This window comes from Caretta caretta, chromosome 1, assembly GCF_965140235.1.
Source record: "Caretta caretta isolate rCarCar2 chromosome 1, rCarCar1.hap1, whole genome shotgun sequence".
NCBI lineage: Eukaryota > Metazoa > Chordata > Testudines > Cheloniidae > Caretta > Caretta caretta.
The window spans coordinates 274194302-274212540 of NC_134206.1; the positions used below are offsets into that span (position 1 = coordinate 274194302).

General features: G+C 39.0%; 1 protein-coding gene across 8 annotated transcripts in view; it reads left to right on the top strand.

Annotated features, from left to right (window-relative positions):
- Nucleotides 1-16465, top strand: part of ATP2B1 (ATPase plasma membrane Ca2+ transporting 1) — a 126750-nt gene extending 110285 nt beyond the window's left edge. For 6 of the 8 annotated variants that reach the window (XM_048835608.2, XM_048835611.2, XM_048835612.2 and 3 more), the window contains exons 19-22: nucleotides 1454-1561; nucleotides 2622-2804; nucleotides 3118-3204; nucleotides 12897-16465. In XM_048835608.2, coding sequence (XP_048691565.1) covers nucleotides 1454-1561; nucleotides 2622-2804; nucleotides 3118-3204; nucleotides 12897-13208 — 690 coding nt within the window. In that variant the 3' untranslated portion in view covers nucleotides 13209-16465. Of the gene's footprint in view, nucleotides 1-1453; nucleotides 1562-2621; nucleotides 2805-3117; nucleotides 3270-12896 lie in introns of all 8 variants that reach the window. The other 2 variants (XM_048835616.2, XM_048835615.2) reach the window with 2 other exon arrangements.
- The last annotated feature ends 1774 nt before the right edge of the window (nucleotides 16466-18239 follow it).

Here is an 18239-nt window from a genome sequence, read left to right on the forward strand (position 1 = left end):
AAAACTTGAACTGGTCAGATGGCTTCCAATTCATTAACTGACATCTCTTTTACTTTTACATCAGTGCCAACTATGTATTTAGTAAGTTGTCTTATACATTACCAGAGTTTAAAAAATTAACGCTTTGCTGAGTTGGGCAAGATGATTCCTTGAAAGGAGTAAAATAGGTATCCTTAGAACTGAATCTCTCTGCCTCAGCTCCCTATCCATAAAATGGGATTAGTACTTTCTCCTGTCCTTTTTTCCTGTCTTGGCTGTTTGGTTTGGGTACTCTTCAAAGAGAAGAGACGGCTGTTTCTTACTATATGTATGTACAGTGCCAAGCACACAGTGCTCCCCAATCTTGGTTGGTGCCCTTTGGGGGTTTCCTATTGCAAATGACAAAAAAAATCAAGAGTACACGGTTAATTTTAAAGTAATTTGAGATTTTTTTTTTAAAGCCTAAAATATAATATATGTGAAGCTTTAGGGAAAAGATCTAGCATTTGGGTAACTAACTTAAAATGATGATACACAAATTGAGTGTTACCATGCTGTAATGTGTATACACTACAAATACTAATTTTTAATGCTGGTTTGGTTTTCTGAAAGTCTCTCTAAATTTTGACAGTTAAAGCATACAAATGTGCGTGTGCTTCTGATAGCATACGTTTGGCTGCCCTCACTAAACAAAGCATGGGATAATTTACTACAATTTACATTTAACCTTAATTTCTGGTTTATGATTTCAGATTTTCACTTTTGCTCATATTATAGTTCCTAATCAGCTCTTCTTTGGTTTTTATACTTGCTACTAAGCTTGAAATGGATGTGCAGAAATGCTGTTTAAGGAGTGCTGTGTTGATTGCTATTTTTTTGGACAATATTTAAAATGGGAAAATACTACTACTATGTCTAGTTCTGGGAGGGGAGGCCACTTCACTTGATACAGTACTTGCTTTTATACAAAGCAGAGTTGTAACTCTAGGTTGGGTACTACACATCTGTGTATTGTCTAACAGGAAAAAAAAAAAGTAAATTGTAAACATAAATCTTGGTCTGTGTAAAATCTGCTGCCCAGTTGGCTGTTTTTCTAAATGTAGGCATAAAGAAAAATATTAATATTCTATTAATTTTATCTAACTGTTAAATTGAACCAGATTAAATTATTACTACAATCAGATTTTACTTTTGAAGTACAAGGTAAGCATGGGGAAGAACTCTTCTGTATCTAAACTAAGGTTCAGAATAAAGGTAGTTTGAAGATAGTGCCGGGGGAAGTTAAGGGGATCAAAATACTAAAACGACAAACTAAAGTTAATATATTATGTAAACAGCTTCTATGACTGGTGTTACATTTGAAGTGCCAAGTAGCTAAAATTCACAATACCTACAACCTACATTTACTGATTCATAACCTTCAATAAGTATTGCTTTTTCTGGCTTTTTTTTTTTTTTTTTACTTTTTCCATAGATAATTATTGTACAATTTGGTGGGAAACCTTTCAGTTGTTCAGAACTTACAGCGGAACAATGGCTTTGGTCCATTTTCCTGGGAATGGGAACACTACTCTGGGGCCAGGTAAATCAACTTTTTTTGTGTACAAGCTAAGACCTCCTGAGATGAATTCATGTTTTGCTTTGCTGATATATTTGGGTTTTTCCTTTTGGGTACATATGAGAATTGTATTGGCATCCAAAAAGCTTTAAGCATGTTTCAAAATTTTAAGTGGGGGTTGCTGTGCGTGGGCTAAGCAGATACCTGATTTTTTTTTTTTCCCACAAATGAGACTTTTTTAATGAAAATAAAAATTGATAGTGGGGTATTTTTTTCATCTTGATTCTTTACTCAGGCCTTCTATTTGAAGGCAGTATATTAGTGGAAGTTACATTCCTGAGCAAGGGGCTGCAGTTCAGAAATGTATTTAAAAATCTTAAAGCTGCTCCTAGTTTGCACCTGTTGCACCACCTGGACAGTGCAGAGGGAGTAAAAAGGAGCAGAGAATCTCTCAAAGTAGTGATTGAAAGCCCTTGACTTCTGAAATGTTTTTGGCAGTCAGCCTGAAATAGTTAGTTCCCAGTACTTTAAATGAAAACTAAAATCCTGTGGAAATTGCAGGTCCTCCCCCCACCACTCTCCATTTTTTATTAAACTACTTGAATAAATAGCAGACATGTAATTTGGCAGTTTTTCTAACTTTTGCATTACCGGATTCTTATCGTTTAAAAAAAGACAACTGTAACATTACATTAAAGTAGTTTTATGCTTTTAATTTAAATTTTCTTTAGTTAGTGAAGAGCTTGCACTTAATAGCCTGAGTTCAGCTGCACACCTTTGAAATGAAGTTGTAGGGGGATGAGTTCACATTTTTTGCCTCTGTAACTTAGCTGGAGAGTGTCCAGCAGTACTGAATGAATAGCAGGATATCAGGACAGTTGTTTGACACTGAAAGTTGAATCTCTGAAGTAGAAAGATATGTTTCATTTTAAAAACAGTTTTTGCAGAATATTATAGGTTAAAGAAAAATGGCAAAGACTTCAACATTATATGTTCAGTGACTTAAACTACATTTTAAAAAATATAATTTGTACTACCATGCTTCTTTCTGTTAGTTCTTATCCATCTATTCCTTCATCTTTAGCTGATCTCAACAATTCCAACCAGTCGTTTGAAATTCCTTAAAGAAGCTGGGCATGGAACACAGAAGGAGGAGATTCCTGAAGAAGAGTTCTCAGAAGATGTAGAAGAGATTGATCATGCTGAAAGAGAATTGCGTCGTGGTCAGATCTTGTGGTTTAGGGGCCTGAACAGGATACAAACTCAGGTATGGTCTTGGAAAAGGTAGGAGGAGACAGTGGTAGTTGAGGTTTTTAATTAAATCTTCCCCTTTACCCCAATAAGGTGACAATTTTAAACTGTGTGATTGAGATTTTCTCAAGGTGGGGGTATGGATGGCTCTGTAATCTATCAAGCTCCTTCTTTACTTTCTTCAGCTCTAAATGCAACTCTTGCCTGTGTATCGCTCTATAAAAAGTGCCTTTTTCTTTACTTCTTATGTGTTATAGATGGGATGGTCCTTTCTCTTGTTCTCTCTCTCTCTTGCTGAGCAAGCTGTCACAATCTCTGATTCCTTGCAGATGGATGTAGTGAATGCTTTCCAGAGTGGAAGTACCATTCAGGGGGCTCTAAGGCGGCAACCTTCCATCGCCAGCCAGCATCATGATGTAACAAATATTTCTACCCCTACACATGTAGTGTTTTCCTCTACTACTGCTTCTACTACTGTGGGGTGTGAGTGTGTGTTCCTAAGTGCATGAAATTAACATTTCCTAATTCACACACCTAACGTTTCTCATTTTCTCCTTAGTATTTAAATTCATCGTTCAGACTTTTCATAAAGCTTTCTTTTCACAAAGTGGAGTCCTCAAGACTTTTTTCTTAGAGGGCTAGAGAACAGATGGAACAGTTGGAACAAAAGACTTAAACATGAAATCTGTGAGCCTGTATGTACTGTGCCTTCATTCATTCATGTTCAGAGGGGCGACTTAAAAACTGAAATAGGAAAACTGTTGTAAATTTTCGAGTATATGCCTCCGATTCATTTTATGAAAATATTCATAATTTACTCAATGCAGCATATAATGTTAAATGGTCCAACAAAAGTAGGTAATAATTTGAAAATAAATCATAATCTAAAATAACACAAATTTAAAAGTTACATATTTTACATTTTTAACACTTTATCTGGCAAAATAAGCTATGATTTAAATTATTTAAATTAAAGTTTACAAAGTTTAAAATATAGACAGTTACATGAATAGGAAAGAGGTCTAAAAGTTTGCTCCTGATAGGAATGCTTTATATACTGAATCTTACTTTCTGTTGGACTTGTACTTAACCAGAGGGCAATATATTTTTTTTTTTCCCAACTTCAGGGTACAGGTTAATAAAATAGGCTTGTTCCAAATAGTTACAATAGTGGTAAATTTAACTATACAAAAAGCGGCAGAAGCATTCAGCTATTCAACCAGGGGCATTGGTAAGAATGTTAAGATATTTGAATTGTAAAACACTTTATTTCATTCAAACTGGATAATTTTCTCTCTAGGTTCATTTGGCAGCAGTACATAAACTTCCAGTGCAAGTGATGTTTTGTCAATTACTTAACTCTGTTCTCTTTACATCAGAGGTGGGCAAGTTACGGCCCGTGGGCCGCATCCAGCCCGCAGGACCCTCCCGCCTGACCCCTGAGCTCCTGGCCCGGGAGGCTAGTCCCCGGCCCCTCCCTGCTGTTCCCCCTCCCCTGCAGCCTCAGCGCGCCACGCTGCTGGCGCAATGCCCTGGGTGGCCGAGCAGCACAGTTGCAGAGCCGCGGCCTTACCCGGTGCTCTGGGCGGCACAGTAAGGGGGCAGGGGGGGTTTGGGGGTGTGGTCAGGTCAGGGGTGTGGATAGGAGTCGGGGCAGTCAGAGGGTGGGGAACAAGGGGGTTGGATGGGGCAGGGGTCCGGGGGGGGCAGTCAGGATTTGGGGGGGGGAAGGGTTGGATGGGGTGTCAGGGGGCAGTCGGGGTGGGGGGTCAGGGAGCAGGGGGTGGTGAATGGGGCAGGAGTCCTGGAGGGGCTGTCGGGACACAGGGAGATTGGATGGGGCAGGAGTCCCGTCGGGGGCGAGAAACTGGGGGGAGGATAGGAGGCGGGGACCGAGCCACGCCTGGCTGTTTGGGCAGATGCAGTCTCCCTTAACTGGCCCTCCATACAATTTTGCAAACCCGATGTGGCTCTCAGGCCGAAAAGTTTGCCCGCCCCTGCTTTACATTATGCTCTCTAAACGAAGTGGCATCTGGGTTTTTAAGCTGCCTTCTGTTAAGTATAATAGTTCATTCTAAAATGGATACTTAGATATCATTGAGATTGAGGATATAATGCATTTGTTTCATGTAAGTATTTTCAGCACACTTATTGATTTTATTTAAACAAGTGTCTTATTTAAACAAATGTGTTAAAAGATTAAACTTTTTTGGCTAGATGAGTTTCCATTCTGTTTTAATAATTAACCTTTTAACATTTTAAGCAAGATTTCATTTGCAAACATTCTTATGGGTTGGCTAACTGACAGACTTAGTTAACTAGCCTGAAAAGTAGTTAGCTAACTTAAGAACTTTCACAGTGCTGGCAGGGACTTTTTTTTTTTTTTTTTTTAAAGCTTTCAGGAGTTTTCTTCTTAAAAAGGAAGTATGGTCCTCTGCTCTCTGTTTTCTGATTCAGATTTCCTGTATGCGCTTGAGCAAGTCACTTGTGTCTCTGCCTGTTTTTCCATTCTGTAAAATGAGGATCCTTCCCTACCTCACAGGGATGTTGTGAGGCTTAATTCATTTGATGTTGGTAAAGCACTTAGAATCTTTAAATGAAAAGTGCCAAATAAATACAAAGTATGTTCTGTTATTTGTGGGAATAGGAATGTGCAGTACAGCACTGTATTTTAAAATCTGATGTCTACGGTAATGTTCATTGGTTTCTTACCATATATGGGAAGTAACTTTGGGTTACATTCTGACTGTTAAGCAGAGCCTGTTGCAAGTGGTAATACAGAACCACAGGACCCTCGGGTGAGCAGCCAGGAAGCATTTTGCTGTCTTGGTGGGAGAGGGGATTAATTTGCAACACTGCTTTAAGGAGCACAGCATACTTCCTCCTGTCCTGGCACCCAGCTCTGATAGCCTGTCTCTCAAGGTAGAGAAGGAGCCATGCATCCTCCCTGGCAATTACAGGGTCTGTAAGCCCAGCTTCAGTATCGGGCAAATTGGTCGAAATTATAGTAAAGAACAGAATTCAGACACACAGATGAACAAAATACGTTGGGAAAGAGTCAACATGGCTTTTTATAAGGAGAAATCATGCCTCACCAATCTATTTGAAATCTTTGAGGTTGTCAATAAGCATGTGGACACAGGTGATCCAGTGGATATAGTTTTATTTGAACTTTCAGAAAGACATAAGAACAGCTGGCTGGGTCAGACCAGAGGTCCATCTAGCCCAGGATCCTGTTTTCCGAGAGTGGCCAATGCCAGGTGCCCCAGAGGGAATGAACAGAACAGGTAATCATCCTGTTGCCATCCTGATCCATCCCCTGTTGCCCATTTCCAGCTTCTGGCAAACAGAGGCTAGGAACACCAAAGGCTCTTAAGCAAAGTAAGCAAGCATGGGATAAGAGGGAAGGCCCTCTCATAGATCAGTAACTGGTTAAAAAGATAGGAAACAAAGGTAGGAATAATGGTCGGTTTTCACAGTGGAGAGAGCTAAATAGAGGGGTCTGCAAAAGATCTGTACTGTTCAATATACTCATGAATGATCTGAAAAAGGGGGTAAATAGTGAGGAGGCATAGTTTGCAGATGATACTGAATTACTCAAGATTGGTCCAAAGCAGACTGTGAAGAGTTACAAACGGATCTCACAAAACTGGGTGACTGGGCAACAAAATGGCAGATGAAATTCATCATTGATAAATGCCAAGTAATGCACATGGGAAAACATCATCCCAACTATACATACAAAATGTTGGGGTCTAAACTAGTTGCTACCATTCAAGAAAGAGATCTTGGACTCATTGTGGATAGTTTTCTGAAAACATCTGCTCAATATGCAGTAACAGTCAAAGCTAACGTTAGGAACAGGATAGATAACAAGACTGTAAATATCAAATGCCACTATATAAATCCATTGTACTCCCGCATCTTGAATATTAGATGCAGTTCTGGTTGCCCCATCTCAAAAAGGATATATTAGATTTGGAAAAAGTACAGAGAATGGCAACAAAAATGATTAGGGGTATGGAAAAGCTTCCATGGGGAGAGATTAAAAAGATTTTCTCGGCTTGGAAAAGAGACAACTGAGAGGAGATATGGTAAAGGTCTATAAATTCCTGACTGGTGTGGAGAAAGTGAATAAGGAAGAGTTATTTACCAAGTCACAATACAAGAACCAGGGGTCAACAGAATTAATAGCAGGTTGAAAAGAAACATAAGGAAGTACTGCTTCACACAATGCACAGTCTGTGTGGAAATCCGTGCCAGGGGATGTTGTGAAGGCCAAAAATAAAACTGGGTTCAGAAGAAAATAAGAAGTTTGTGGAGGACAGGTCTATCAATGGCTATTAGCCAAGATGTTCAGGGACACAACCCTAAACCAGCAGGAGAGTGAGTTTGTGTGTGTATGGGGGTGGGGGGGAAGTGAGAAAACCTGGATCTATGCAGGAAATAGCCCGACTTGATTATGTAAAGAGTTGTCACTTTGGATGGGCTAGCACCAGCAGGAGAGTGAATTTGTGTGGGGGGGTGGAGGGTGAGAAAACCTGGATTTGTGCTGGAAATGGCCCACCTGCTGATCACTTTAGATAAGCTATTACCAGCAGGACAGTGGGGTGGGAGGAGGTATTGTTTCATATTCTCTGTGTGTATATAAAGTCTGCTGCAGTTTCCACGGTACACATCTGATGAAGTGAGCTGTGGCTCACGAAAGCTCATGCTCAAATAAATTGGTTAGTCTCTAAGGTGCCACAAGTACTCCTTTTCTTTTTGCGAACCCTAAACCTCTGATTGCTAGAAGCTGGGACTGGACGACAGGGTGGATCACTGTTCTGTTAATTCCCTCTGAAGCATCTGCCACCAATCACATTCAGAAGACAGGATACTTGGCTAGATGGACCATTGGTCTGACCCAGTATGGCCATTCTTATGGTTTTTAAAAAGCTATCATTAGGGACTAATTTCACCCTGTGTTTCTCCTGAGCTCTGAGGCTGCAACTCTGAGCAGCTCTTATGCGAGCCTCGTAGGTAGGGTAATCTGCCTGGAGTGCTTTAACACTACATAGAATCATAGAATGTCAGGGTTGGAAGGGACCTCAGGAGGTCATCTAGTCCAACCCCCTGCTCAAAAGCAGGACCCATACCAAATTAAATCATCCCAGCCAGGGCTTTGTCAAGCCTGACCTTAAAAACTTCTAAGGAAGGAGATTCCACCACCTCCCTAGGCAACGCATTCCAGTGTTTCACCACCCTCCTAGTGAAAAAGTTTTTCCTAATATCCAACCTAAACCTCCCCCACTGCAACCTGAGACCATTACTCCTTGTTCTGTCATCTGCTACCACTGAGAACAGTCTAGAGCCATCCTCTTTGGAACCCCCTTTCAGGTAGTTGAAAGCAGCTATCAAATCCCCCCTCATTCTTCTCTTCTGCAGGCTAAACAATCCCAGCTCCCTCAGCCTCTCCTCATAACTCATGTGTTCCAGACCCCTAATCATTTTTGTTGCCCTTCGCTGGACTCTCTCCAATTTATCCACATCCTTCTTGAAGTGTGGGGCCCAAAACTGGACACAGTACTCCAGATGAGGCCTCACCAATGTCGAATAGAGGGGAACGATCACGTCCCTCGATCTGCTCGCTATGCCCCTACTTATACATCCCAAAATGCCATTGGCCTTCTTGGGAACAAGGGCACACTGCTGACTCATATCCAGCTTCTCGTCCACTGTCATCCCTAGGTCACTGTGTGGGCATGTAAGGGCAAGCTACAAATTAGCCTGGTAGGGGTCCTGATAACATCAGCAGAATTATATCTGTTTTATATGCTTATAATATGTACCAAAGTGTCTTCTAAAATGCTCCCAAATATAGATTTATGCCATATCTTTTGGTTAAGACAAGGCTTTGTATACGTAAACTGAGGAATTCATTTCTATCAATAAACTGTATCAGCACCTTAGTTACTCTTAAATGGCAAAACTGTACAATCATCCCTAGATTTTTGCAGGATCTTGTAGCAATGTGAAATTATGTACCATGCATCGATATCTAGAGCAGAGGATCTCACTTTTTCATATTATGGACCACATCATAATGGTGGTTTGAGAACTACCTCTCCTCTCCTTGAGATACCTTAACCTCCCTGTGGCAGCTGTGGCATTACTTACCTTTCAAAGTAATATTCTTAATTTTTAATGTGATTTACCAACTGGAGATAAGGACAAGCTGGCACTGTGTGGCCAGCAAGTGCTCCTTGAACTGTTGGTGAGTTGTGCACCACAATTGGAGAACTTCTGATCTAGACTAACAGTTGAAGTAAAAGGGGCACCGTTACAGAGAACTGGTTATATTTTCAGATGTCCTTAATGGTATTACTCTTAACCCTTCAGTTACTTAAAACTAAAAATTTAGTATTCTTCACTCAGCTCGGACGATGGAGATCATCAGTCTAATTTAATGTATTTATTGATGCATTAACATGTTTGCAAAAAATAACCCTTGTGCCTGATCAACTGGTACCAGAGGACCCTTAATTTTGAATTTTCTTTCTTTTTAATTTGACACATTCTTAATGTGGCTCAAATGTTTATGTTGTAATTAAGATGGTCATAGCAAAAATGAAGATGACTTACTGGAGCTTAACTCATATACATTAGGTCTAATTGTTAAAAGTTTTCTGCTGAGTGAGGGCAGAGGTTATTTATGCAACATGCTGTGGATTGGTTTATGCTGATGTAATTTGTGGATTTTTTCCCCCTTTATGGATTATTTTTAAATTCAGTGCTGTTAACAAAGCTCTTGCCAACTGCAGCAAATTCTTCCCTTAATATATTGCATTCAAGAAAGGAGCAAAGGAAATGAATCGGCATGCATCACTCACTTTATGGGGACTGCCATGATGGCCTCTATTTTAAATACTTCCATTCTTGAAGGGTGCCTGGCTGTGGATCTCTGCCATAAGAGATTAGGATGAACTCATGTAATCTTTGGAGCAAAACTCAACCTGTTTGAATAATTTCTTCAGCAGAGAAGTAACTGACTCGACTTCTCCCTTAGGGTGGAAAAGAGAACACAGTTCTAACTGTAACCACACCAGTTTTAAAACTAATGTTGGTTAATAGATTCTGTGGTGACTCTTTTTTGTATAAAAATACAACCATAGCATGCCTTCATTTGAGGTGCCCTTGTAGACCCCCAAAGACCTCGTTTTGCTCAACACACCAGATTTTGTTGATGCTTCTGATATACTGGGATCCCAGTCAAAGAAAAGGAATTAATTTTGATTCTTCATGGTCAAACATGTCTAGGAAGTCTAGTGAAAGTGTACCAGAGTCAGACATGCTTTCCCTGATATTTAAAGCTGTAAGTCCATTTATAATGCAGAGATGCAAGTCCTGGATGTGCTAAATACCTTTAAGTCAACTATCTGTAACAAGATCTTCCCCTGTTGAAACTAGTGTAAGGACCTAAATCCTTTAACTCGGTAACAATAAGACCTTCCTGATTGTAAGGAGGGGTACGTACACAGCTTTATTGATTGAGACATTTGAAGCTAGGCTCTCTAGAATTCTTTGCACGAGGTGGTGCCAGAATGCACTCTCTTTGACTAGATGGAGCACCGTCCTTGACAGAACGGTGCCAGTCTTGTATGTAGATTGTAAAAAGAAAAGGAGTACTTGTGGCACCTTAGAGACTAACCAATTTATTTGAGCGTAAGCTTTCGTGAGCTACAGCTCACTTCATCGGATGCATACTGTGGAAAGTGTAGAAGATCTTTTTATACACACAAAGCATGAAAAAATACCTCCCCCCCACCCCACTCTCCTGCTGGTAATAGCTTATCTAAAGTGATCAACTTGATTATCATACACATTGTAAGGAGAGTGGTCACTTTAGATAAGCTATTACCAGCAGGAGAGTGGGGTGGGGGGAGGTATTTTTTCATGCTTTGTGTGTATAAAAAGATCTACACTTTCCACAGTATGCATCCGATGAAGTGAGCTGTAGCTCACGAAAGCTTACGCTCAAATAAATTGGTTAGTCTCTAAGGTGCCACAAGTACTCCTTTTCTTTTTGCGGATACAGACTAACACGGCTGTTACTCTGAAACCTGTCATTATGTAGATTGTGTTTTCTTTTCACTATGTTAATTGGTTCATGCATGCATTTCCTCAGTGCCTCATGTCTTGGGTTCTGTCAGTGTACATTCTTTTATTGCTCAGTGCTGTGATGATGGGTGTGAGAACTTGTCTGTTTTTATATAAAATAAATCAAAGGGAAGTTATTGCTGAATCAGGGCCTTCGTGCTGAATTAATAGCAGCAAAGAACCGGAGTTTTTATTTTAATGGGACTATTTATCTAAAGTTAAACACATGCTAAATTCTTTACTGAATCAGGGCCTAACTGAATAGTACTGAACCAGCTACTTCGTAGTAGATCATGGGAATCTGCTGATGAAGGCAGAGGACTCGGAGTCAGACCTGCGTATTATTCCAGAGTTCTACACTGATTTACTCAGTGATCTTGGTCAAGTAACTTACTCTCTGTACATCCATTTTCCATCTCTAAAATGGGAATAATACCCAACTTCTATTACATTGCTGAGAGATCCTCAGTGAAAGGAGCTACAGAAGTGACGAATTCCTATTTCCTTTTGTCAGTGTCAGTTTTGCCTGGAAAAATGTATTTGATATTCGTGTTGATTTTATAGGTACTCATTTTAATTACAAGTTAATAGTTAAGGGTTTTGGTTTCAGACTGAACAGTTAGCAAAACTAATACTTTACTCTGAGGATTATATGGCAATGCTAAAGTAAATTCTTAAAGATGCTAAATGCAAAGGTTAATTTTTGCATCTTGACACATTATCTAAGAGAGTTCTGTAGCCTGTTAACTTTTATGGAGTGTACATTCTATCAGCTTCTCATTAAGTAACAAATTCTACTAGGTTGGTAGAAAATCATTTGTTGGCTCTAAAATGCAAATTAACAGACATCTAATGTCATGAGCTTAATAGTTGTAAATGGTATATAAGCCATACAACTGCAGCAGTATCCAAGAAGCTTTTTACACTCTCTCCTTCTGTGCATCTCTGCACCAAAAGCAGAGAAGAACTGACCTCTTAAGAGGAGACAGACATGGCCGTGTGTGTATTGAAAATTTGTTATAATTAGCCAGTGACCGCTTACACATTGGTTGGTTGTCTTGTATGTTTTTGTCATCTGAGATACACGCTTGTGTATAAAGGTGATTACTTAAATCTTACAGTGGTGGCCTTCATACTGAAATGTGCAGCAATTCCAATACTTGTGTGACAATTCCCAAGACATACACCATTCTCAAAAAGAGGTTCTTGTATCTCCCACTTAGCTTGTGTGGAGGCATTTAAAATGCTTAACTTTTTCACCTTTTGAAAGGCATCAGGAAAAACTTAATTTTGTACATAATGGAAAACAATTGCAAAATGTAAACTTGTTGTTTATTACCACTTTTAACAAATTGGGGCATGGAACACATGGGGAAAATGTATTTTGTTGTGGCAAAAATAGGTATATACTCGAATATTTACAGCTGTTGTAGAGATATCTTTTGCATGAGTCCTGCTGGTAAATGTCCAATCATTGTGACATTCGGTGAACACTTGCTTGGCTTTTTCATAGTCAGTGACGTCCTAATTCCCAGCATGAAAAATAGTAACCCTGTGTGCCCCAACTTTTTTAGCCTTTTCCCTTTGGTGTTGAATAAAACATTCCTTAGTAAAACTTGTTGAATTTGTGAATAAGTACGCTGGATAAAATTTTCACGTTGACTTCATTTTTTTGAAAACATTTAGCCCATGTCAAGCAATGAAATCATTCTCGCACTACTTTGAATTTTTAGACATTTCAGTTTTTTACAGTACACTTCTACAATTTTTATTCCAACTGTAGATTGGCAGTGCTCTACTGAAATGCTCCTCATTTTTTACAGTTTATTGCAAGTTCCACTACATTACATACAAATTCGATTCACTCATGTCTAGCTGTTTGTGGATTCAAACTCATAAGAACCATATATTCACTACTAGTAAATCTGCAGCATATTAACAGGTTTTTGTATTTCTTTCATGTTTACAGATCCGAGTGGTGAATGCATTTCGTAGTTCCTTATATGAAGGATTAGAAAAACCTGAGACACGAAGTTCAATTCACAATTTTATGACACATCCTGAGTTTAGAATAGAAGATTCTGAGCCTCATATTCCCCTTATTGATGATACTGACGCTGAAGATGATGCTCCAACAAAACGCAACTCCACTCCTCCCCCTTCTCCCAACAAAAATAACAATGCGGTTGACAGTGGAATTCACCTTACAACAGACATGAACAAGACTGCTACCTCTTCATCCCCAGGGAGCCCACTACATAGTTTGGAAACATCACTCTGATTGTAAGCTGAATGTTAACACACTAGCTGCATTGTAAAGAAACAAATTGAAACTGGGTCTTTTCACACATTGTGATGGACAAGAGAATAGTCTTGTCCTGGACTTCAACAGAAGACACACTTGTACGAATGTAGATTTATTTTTTTAAAAAAGCTTTCTGCCAGACTTGAGGGTGCTGTTGGGGGGCGGGGATAATAATGAACTCTGACAGATAAACAGTAACTCAGCATAAGTGACCTGCGGATCATCAGTTGTACTTAATGGTCCTGAACAGTGTGTTTAGAACTTTAGTTTATCTTGATCCTTTTGAGGGGAGGGCTGGGAAGGGCAAAGAAGCCTTGGATCATTGAATTGATACTTAAATTTCTGCTGTTGGCTGTTAATAATTTGGATTATTTATGTTTATAAATGATACAGATCTGTTTACAAGGTTTGTAGATACTTTTTTGTTCCTGTTCATAGATGGGAAGCTTCCTTATAAATGATGCAGAGAAAAAAATTAGTCCTTCAAATACTGCTGTATTTTCAGGAAAAGGGTGTTTCTATTGAAACTGTACTAAATTTTGCCTGCAATTTACTTTGTTAAATATTGTAGATAAATTGCTAATACTAATAGCCAAATAGATAACACTAATGCTTTGTAAAAACATGAGCAGTGGTGTTCTAATGAAGTTATGGCCTCTGTCCTAATTAGTTTCTTAAATACATTTACTACTTAATGGTTTTGAAACAACTGTTTAATTTTTAAAAATTTTGAGAAACTTACTGAATAACTTTTTTGTTCAGAATTTAGTAGAGGATTGTTTAATGCGGGACATCAATATGTGATGGAACTTGCTTGAAATACTTTTGTTATCTCAGGCAAAATGGATTAAATCAAAATACATCAGAACCTTAGTCCTTTTTGTTTTTGTCTAAACATGTTAGCTTAGTGCTGTCTTGGTGAATTGTGAGTGGAACTGTGATTTTTCTAATATATAGAATCCTTCATACAGCATGAGGGCTGTTGGCATTTTGAAAGGTTGTTAGTAGGTAGCATACCTGTTTTCCTTTTTTGTTTTTGGAATTTGTTTGTAAACATGAATAAATCTGCCCTTTTATTAAAATAAATATGCAGCGATGGTTTTTTACAGATTTTTCTCAGCTTCATTGGAAACATTGAAAAGGTAGACTGCTTTATATTACTAGTAAAATTAAACTAAAATTTCAAGATGGTAACAGCCCCATTTAAAAGACACTTTTATAAATCAGATGTTGATGACTGCCCTATAGAATGGATGTAAGTTAAGGCACCCCCAAAAAAATCTTCATTGAGTCAAATGGATACTTCTGGTGACTGATTGTGACTGAAAAATTATCTCAGGGTGAAAAGACGTAATGTGAATAGTAAATAATGTCTTGTTTTTCATTTATATAACTTACTGTATTAAACCCTTCAAAATCCAAATAAAATCAGGTTAGCTCACATGGGGTCAGCTCACAAGTTGTTTGCATGTTCTTAGTTCAGCAATAGTTTTTGGCACCAAAAAATGACCTGCTAGCAATTGGGTGAATAAGAGTCACATTGTCTCCACCAATTGGATTATTGTTCTACCAAACATTCCCTCACCCCAGAATCCCATTCTTCCATAGCTTTCCTCTTCTGCATGTAACTTTTTCACCTTTGTCGCCTAGTTTTGTTTTTAGCTAGTGGAACTAATTCAGGGTGAGAGTCCTGATATTCACTAGCTCAGATAAGTAGTCCAGATATATACATGGTTGACTGGGGGAAACTGCCTACATCCCTAAAGATAGTGTTTTCCTTTCTGAGCTATGGCAGCAGGTACCATCAGGCCTCAAACTATTAAATCAGTTTTGAGAGCTGCTGTAGATTTTCGTAGGAGCTGCACTAGCCACACAAGGGATCCTGGTGTATGTCTGAACCCTGAAGGTAGACACCAATTGCCCACATGGTAGAGGAGTGCATAAACCACTTGAAGGAATCTGGCTAGTAATGACAGGAAAGAGAAAAAACAATCTAAAAAAACTCAGGATGCAGAAGAAATTGGGTTAAAAGGCATTAAACTTAGAGTGCGAAGACTGTTCTCTTTTATGGGTGTGATCTATATAAACTCTCTGGAGTTCTTAGAAAACAATGAAAATATTAAGACTGATAAAAAAATTTAGTGGAGGCAATCATTCTTGGGGTTTCAAGCACGGTATCCCACTGTCAACCACTCTTTAAGCCTTCAGAGATTCCCCACCCCACCCCATTATGCCCAGAGACTTGGAAGGAAGAAGGCTTTCTTTCTAGGCACGGGATATTTGTACTTAACACTTTTATATGGCAACTTCTCCCAGAGCTGCTTAGAATACTAGATGGAACTGGAAAAAAAATGTAAGTTCTGACTTCAAGTAGGCTCAGACATTCTCCCTACCTAACTTCCTCAATAAATGATAGCTTTAAAATGGGAGGAAGCTGTTTGAGTCTTTCTTAAAATGACCCTGCCTGGTGCAATTGAAATTGCATGCTAATTTTTACCTTAATTTAAAATTAAAACTCCTCCCTCCCGCCCTAATGATAGTCATGATTCCATTATGCCTTTAAAAAAACGGAATCATACACTTAAGCAGTTGGGGGAAACATAAACATGTGTAGGCTTTGTGCACAAATGCTTCCTCTGACCATGTTGACATGCAGTACATTGACTTTGCCTCATAGCAAGTGTAAGTGAAACCGGAAATTTGGAATACTTGTTTAAAAAGGGAAATGCTTTCTTTCTTGTTGTGATCTCAACAAACCATGACATCATGTTGTTAAGCTTACAAAAATAATTATCACTTTTAGCTGCTGAGCCCTTTATTACCTTTCTGGTTGTAAGGTTTACTTGTCTTGCTCATTGTAACACAAATAAATAAATGTGCTGTTCATCTCCAGTCTGATTGGGGACTGATTTGAATGTAATACAGTACAGTTTAAGATTTTGGAAATGGATAGTTAATGCTACTACTGTAATCACTTTGCTCCTGAAATGTTACAACTTATCTCAACACTGAGTTTGTTACATGCTGTAAAATGTGTACTGTACTATGATCATGCAACATTGACTTTTTCTATTTGTACTGAATTAGCATTTTAGCAAGAAGAATGGTTTAATATAAATCTTGTTTACAAAATAGTGGTTCATTATATCAAATATCAGTCATTGTAAATAGGATGAATAATGGGATGCAAAGAATAACTTACATAAAGGCCGCAAGTCTTGTTCAAACTGAAATTAAGTGTCTTAAATTGGGCAAAAAGTAGTAATATTTGCTACACATGGAACCTCTTTATTTCTGTATCCACTTTACTGTCTGTCTTCCTCCCTGATAAGATCTAAATTGTGGAATAGTCTTCCAAGAGAGGTAATGGAAACAGATGATTCTAGTCACCCCAAAGCAATGCTAAGTATACGGTAGGGTACAAAAGTACTTAAGCAAGGACTAGATATGAACCAGTGTCATTCCTACTTCTTCAAATCAACTACACTGGATAAGCATATTACAGGTAGCTTTGTGATTAAATGATTCAGCGAAACTGAACTCTGACTTTAAAATGAATAGGTTTTAGAGTTGATAACCTACTGATGAATTGCAGATGTTACCACCTCTTCAGGCTATTGTTTGAGGCTTGCTGCAGACTCCGGAAGACACTTCATAGGCTCATATTTGGAAGTTGTCCTAAAGGGCTGATAAGACTTTTAAAAAAAAAAAAAAAGTCTTAAATTCTGCAGAAATTGGAGCCACTGGCAAACTGCTGGAGTGATCAGATTCACATTGAATTTTGCATGGAATTAAACAGAGTAAAATGCCCATCTTAAATTCAGTAATACTTCTTCGGACGCAGAAACTCAAACTCTTGGTTTGAGTGCATGCCTGCTGATCCTCTTGTATATTGGAGCCCCCCTGCTGTTTGGACTGATGTAACTAAAGTTTTGTTGGATTAGCCTGGCCCCTGGAGAGACCTGTCCATCTACTTTCCTCCACATGGACAGCCCAAGAGATCCCCATTCTTTTCACCATTTTCTGTTGAAAGCCTCTGAGGAAGTCTTGCGTGGACCTCTTTTCCTGATTAATTTTTTCCTGTTCCTGTCTATTTTCTTTTTCCCAGTTTGCAAACAGAGTTTTTACATTCATCTGAAGAGCCTGTAGCAACAATCAGTGAAATGATTTATGCCATGTCTAAGCCAGGAGTCAATTCCCTCCTCTAAAGAAACCTACTAAATGCCTTTTTGCTCACAGGCTTCTTCCTGAGCTGGAGAATACAGAAGCTATGGGATGGGTTGGGGGTCCCACATAGAACATGGCAGCACAGAATGCTTAGCTCAGAGCCAAAAAAGCATTAAAAGAACCAGCTGCATGTGTGGCAGCACTACTTTAGAGACTAAAGTGAGGATGAGGTACTTTGTACACACCATCCCCCCCCCCCCCCCCCAATCTAGCAACAAGAGATAAGGCTAATTTCTCAGTAGTGGGGCAAGGGATTAAAAATATGCACTCAATCAACTTTGTCAAATCATTCATCAACTTTGACAGCAAGCACCATTGTCCTTCCCTTCCCTTCCCAATGGCTGTGCTCACAGAGCTGATGTACTGAATGGTTATGAGTTCAGGAAAGCAAGCAGGCCTATTTCCTCTAGCAACACAGGGTCTCTTCCACTGTTCTGTGTCCATTACAGGTCATTCCATGGCCACTTTCCACCTGGCTTATCACTGTCCTGGATGTGCTTACAGAAGTCAAGCATGGGATGCTTAGGGCTGCAGGAAGAGGGGCAATATATCACCCCAGCTACTGTGACCTTCACTCAGGACCTGGTTTTATTTCCCTGCCCTGCTGTCACCCCAGTGATATTTGCTCAACTATATTATTATTATTTATTATTATTTATTATATATATTTTTATCAAAAGACCAAATCCTGGTGCAGGGACAAAAATCAGTGTCCGAATGGGATTGCAAGGTCAAAACAGTCACGCCTACTGAAAAATTATAATGGATCAAATTGATTAA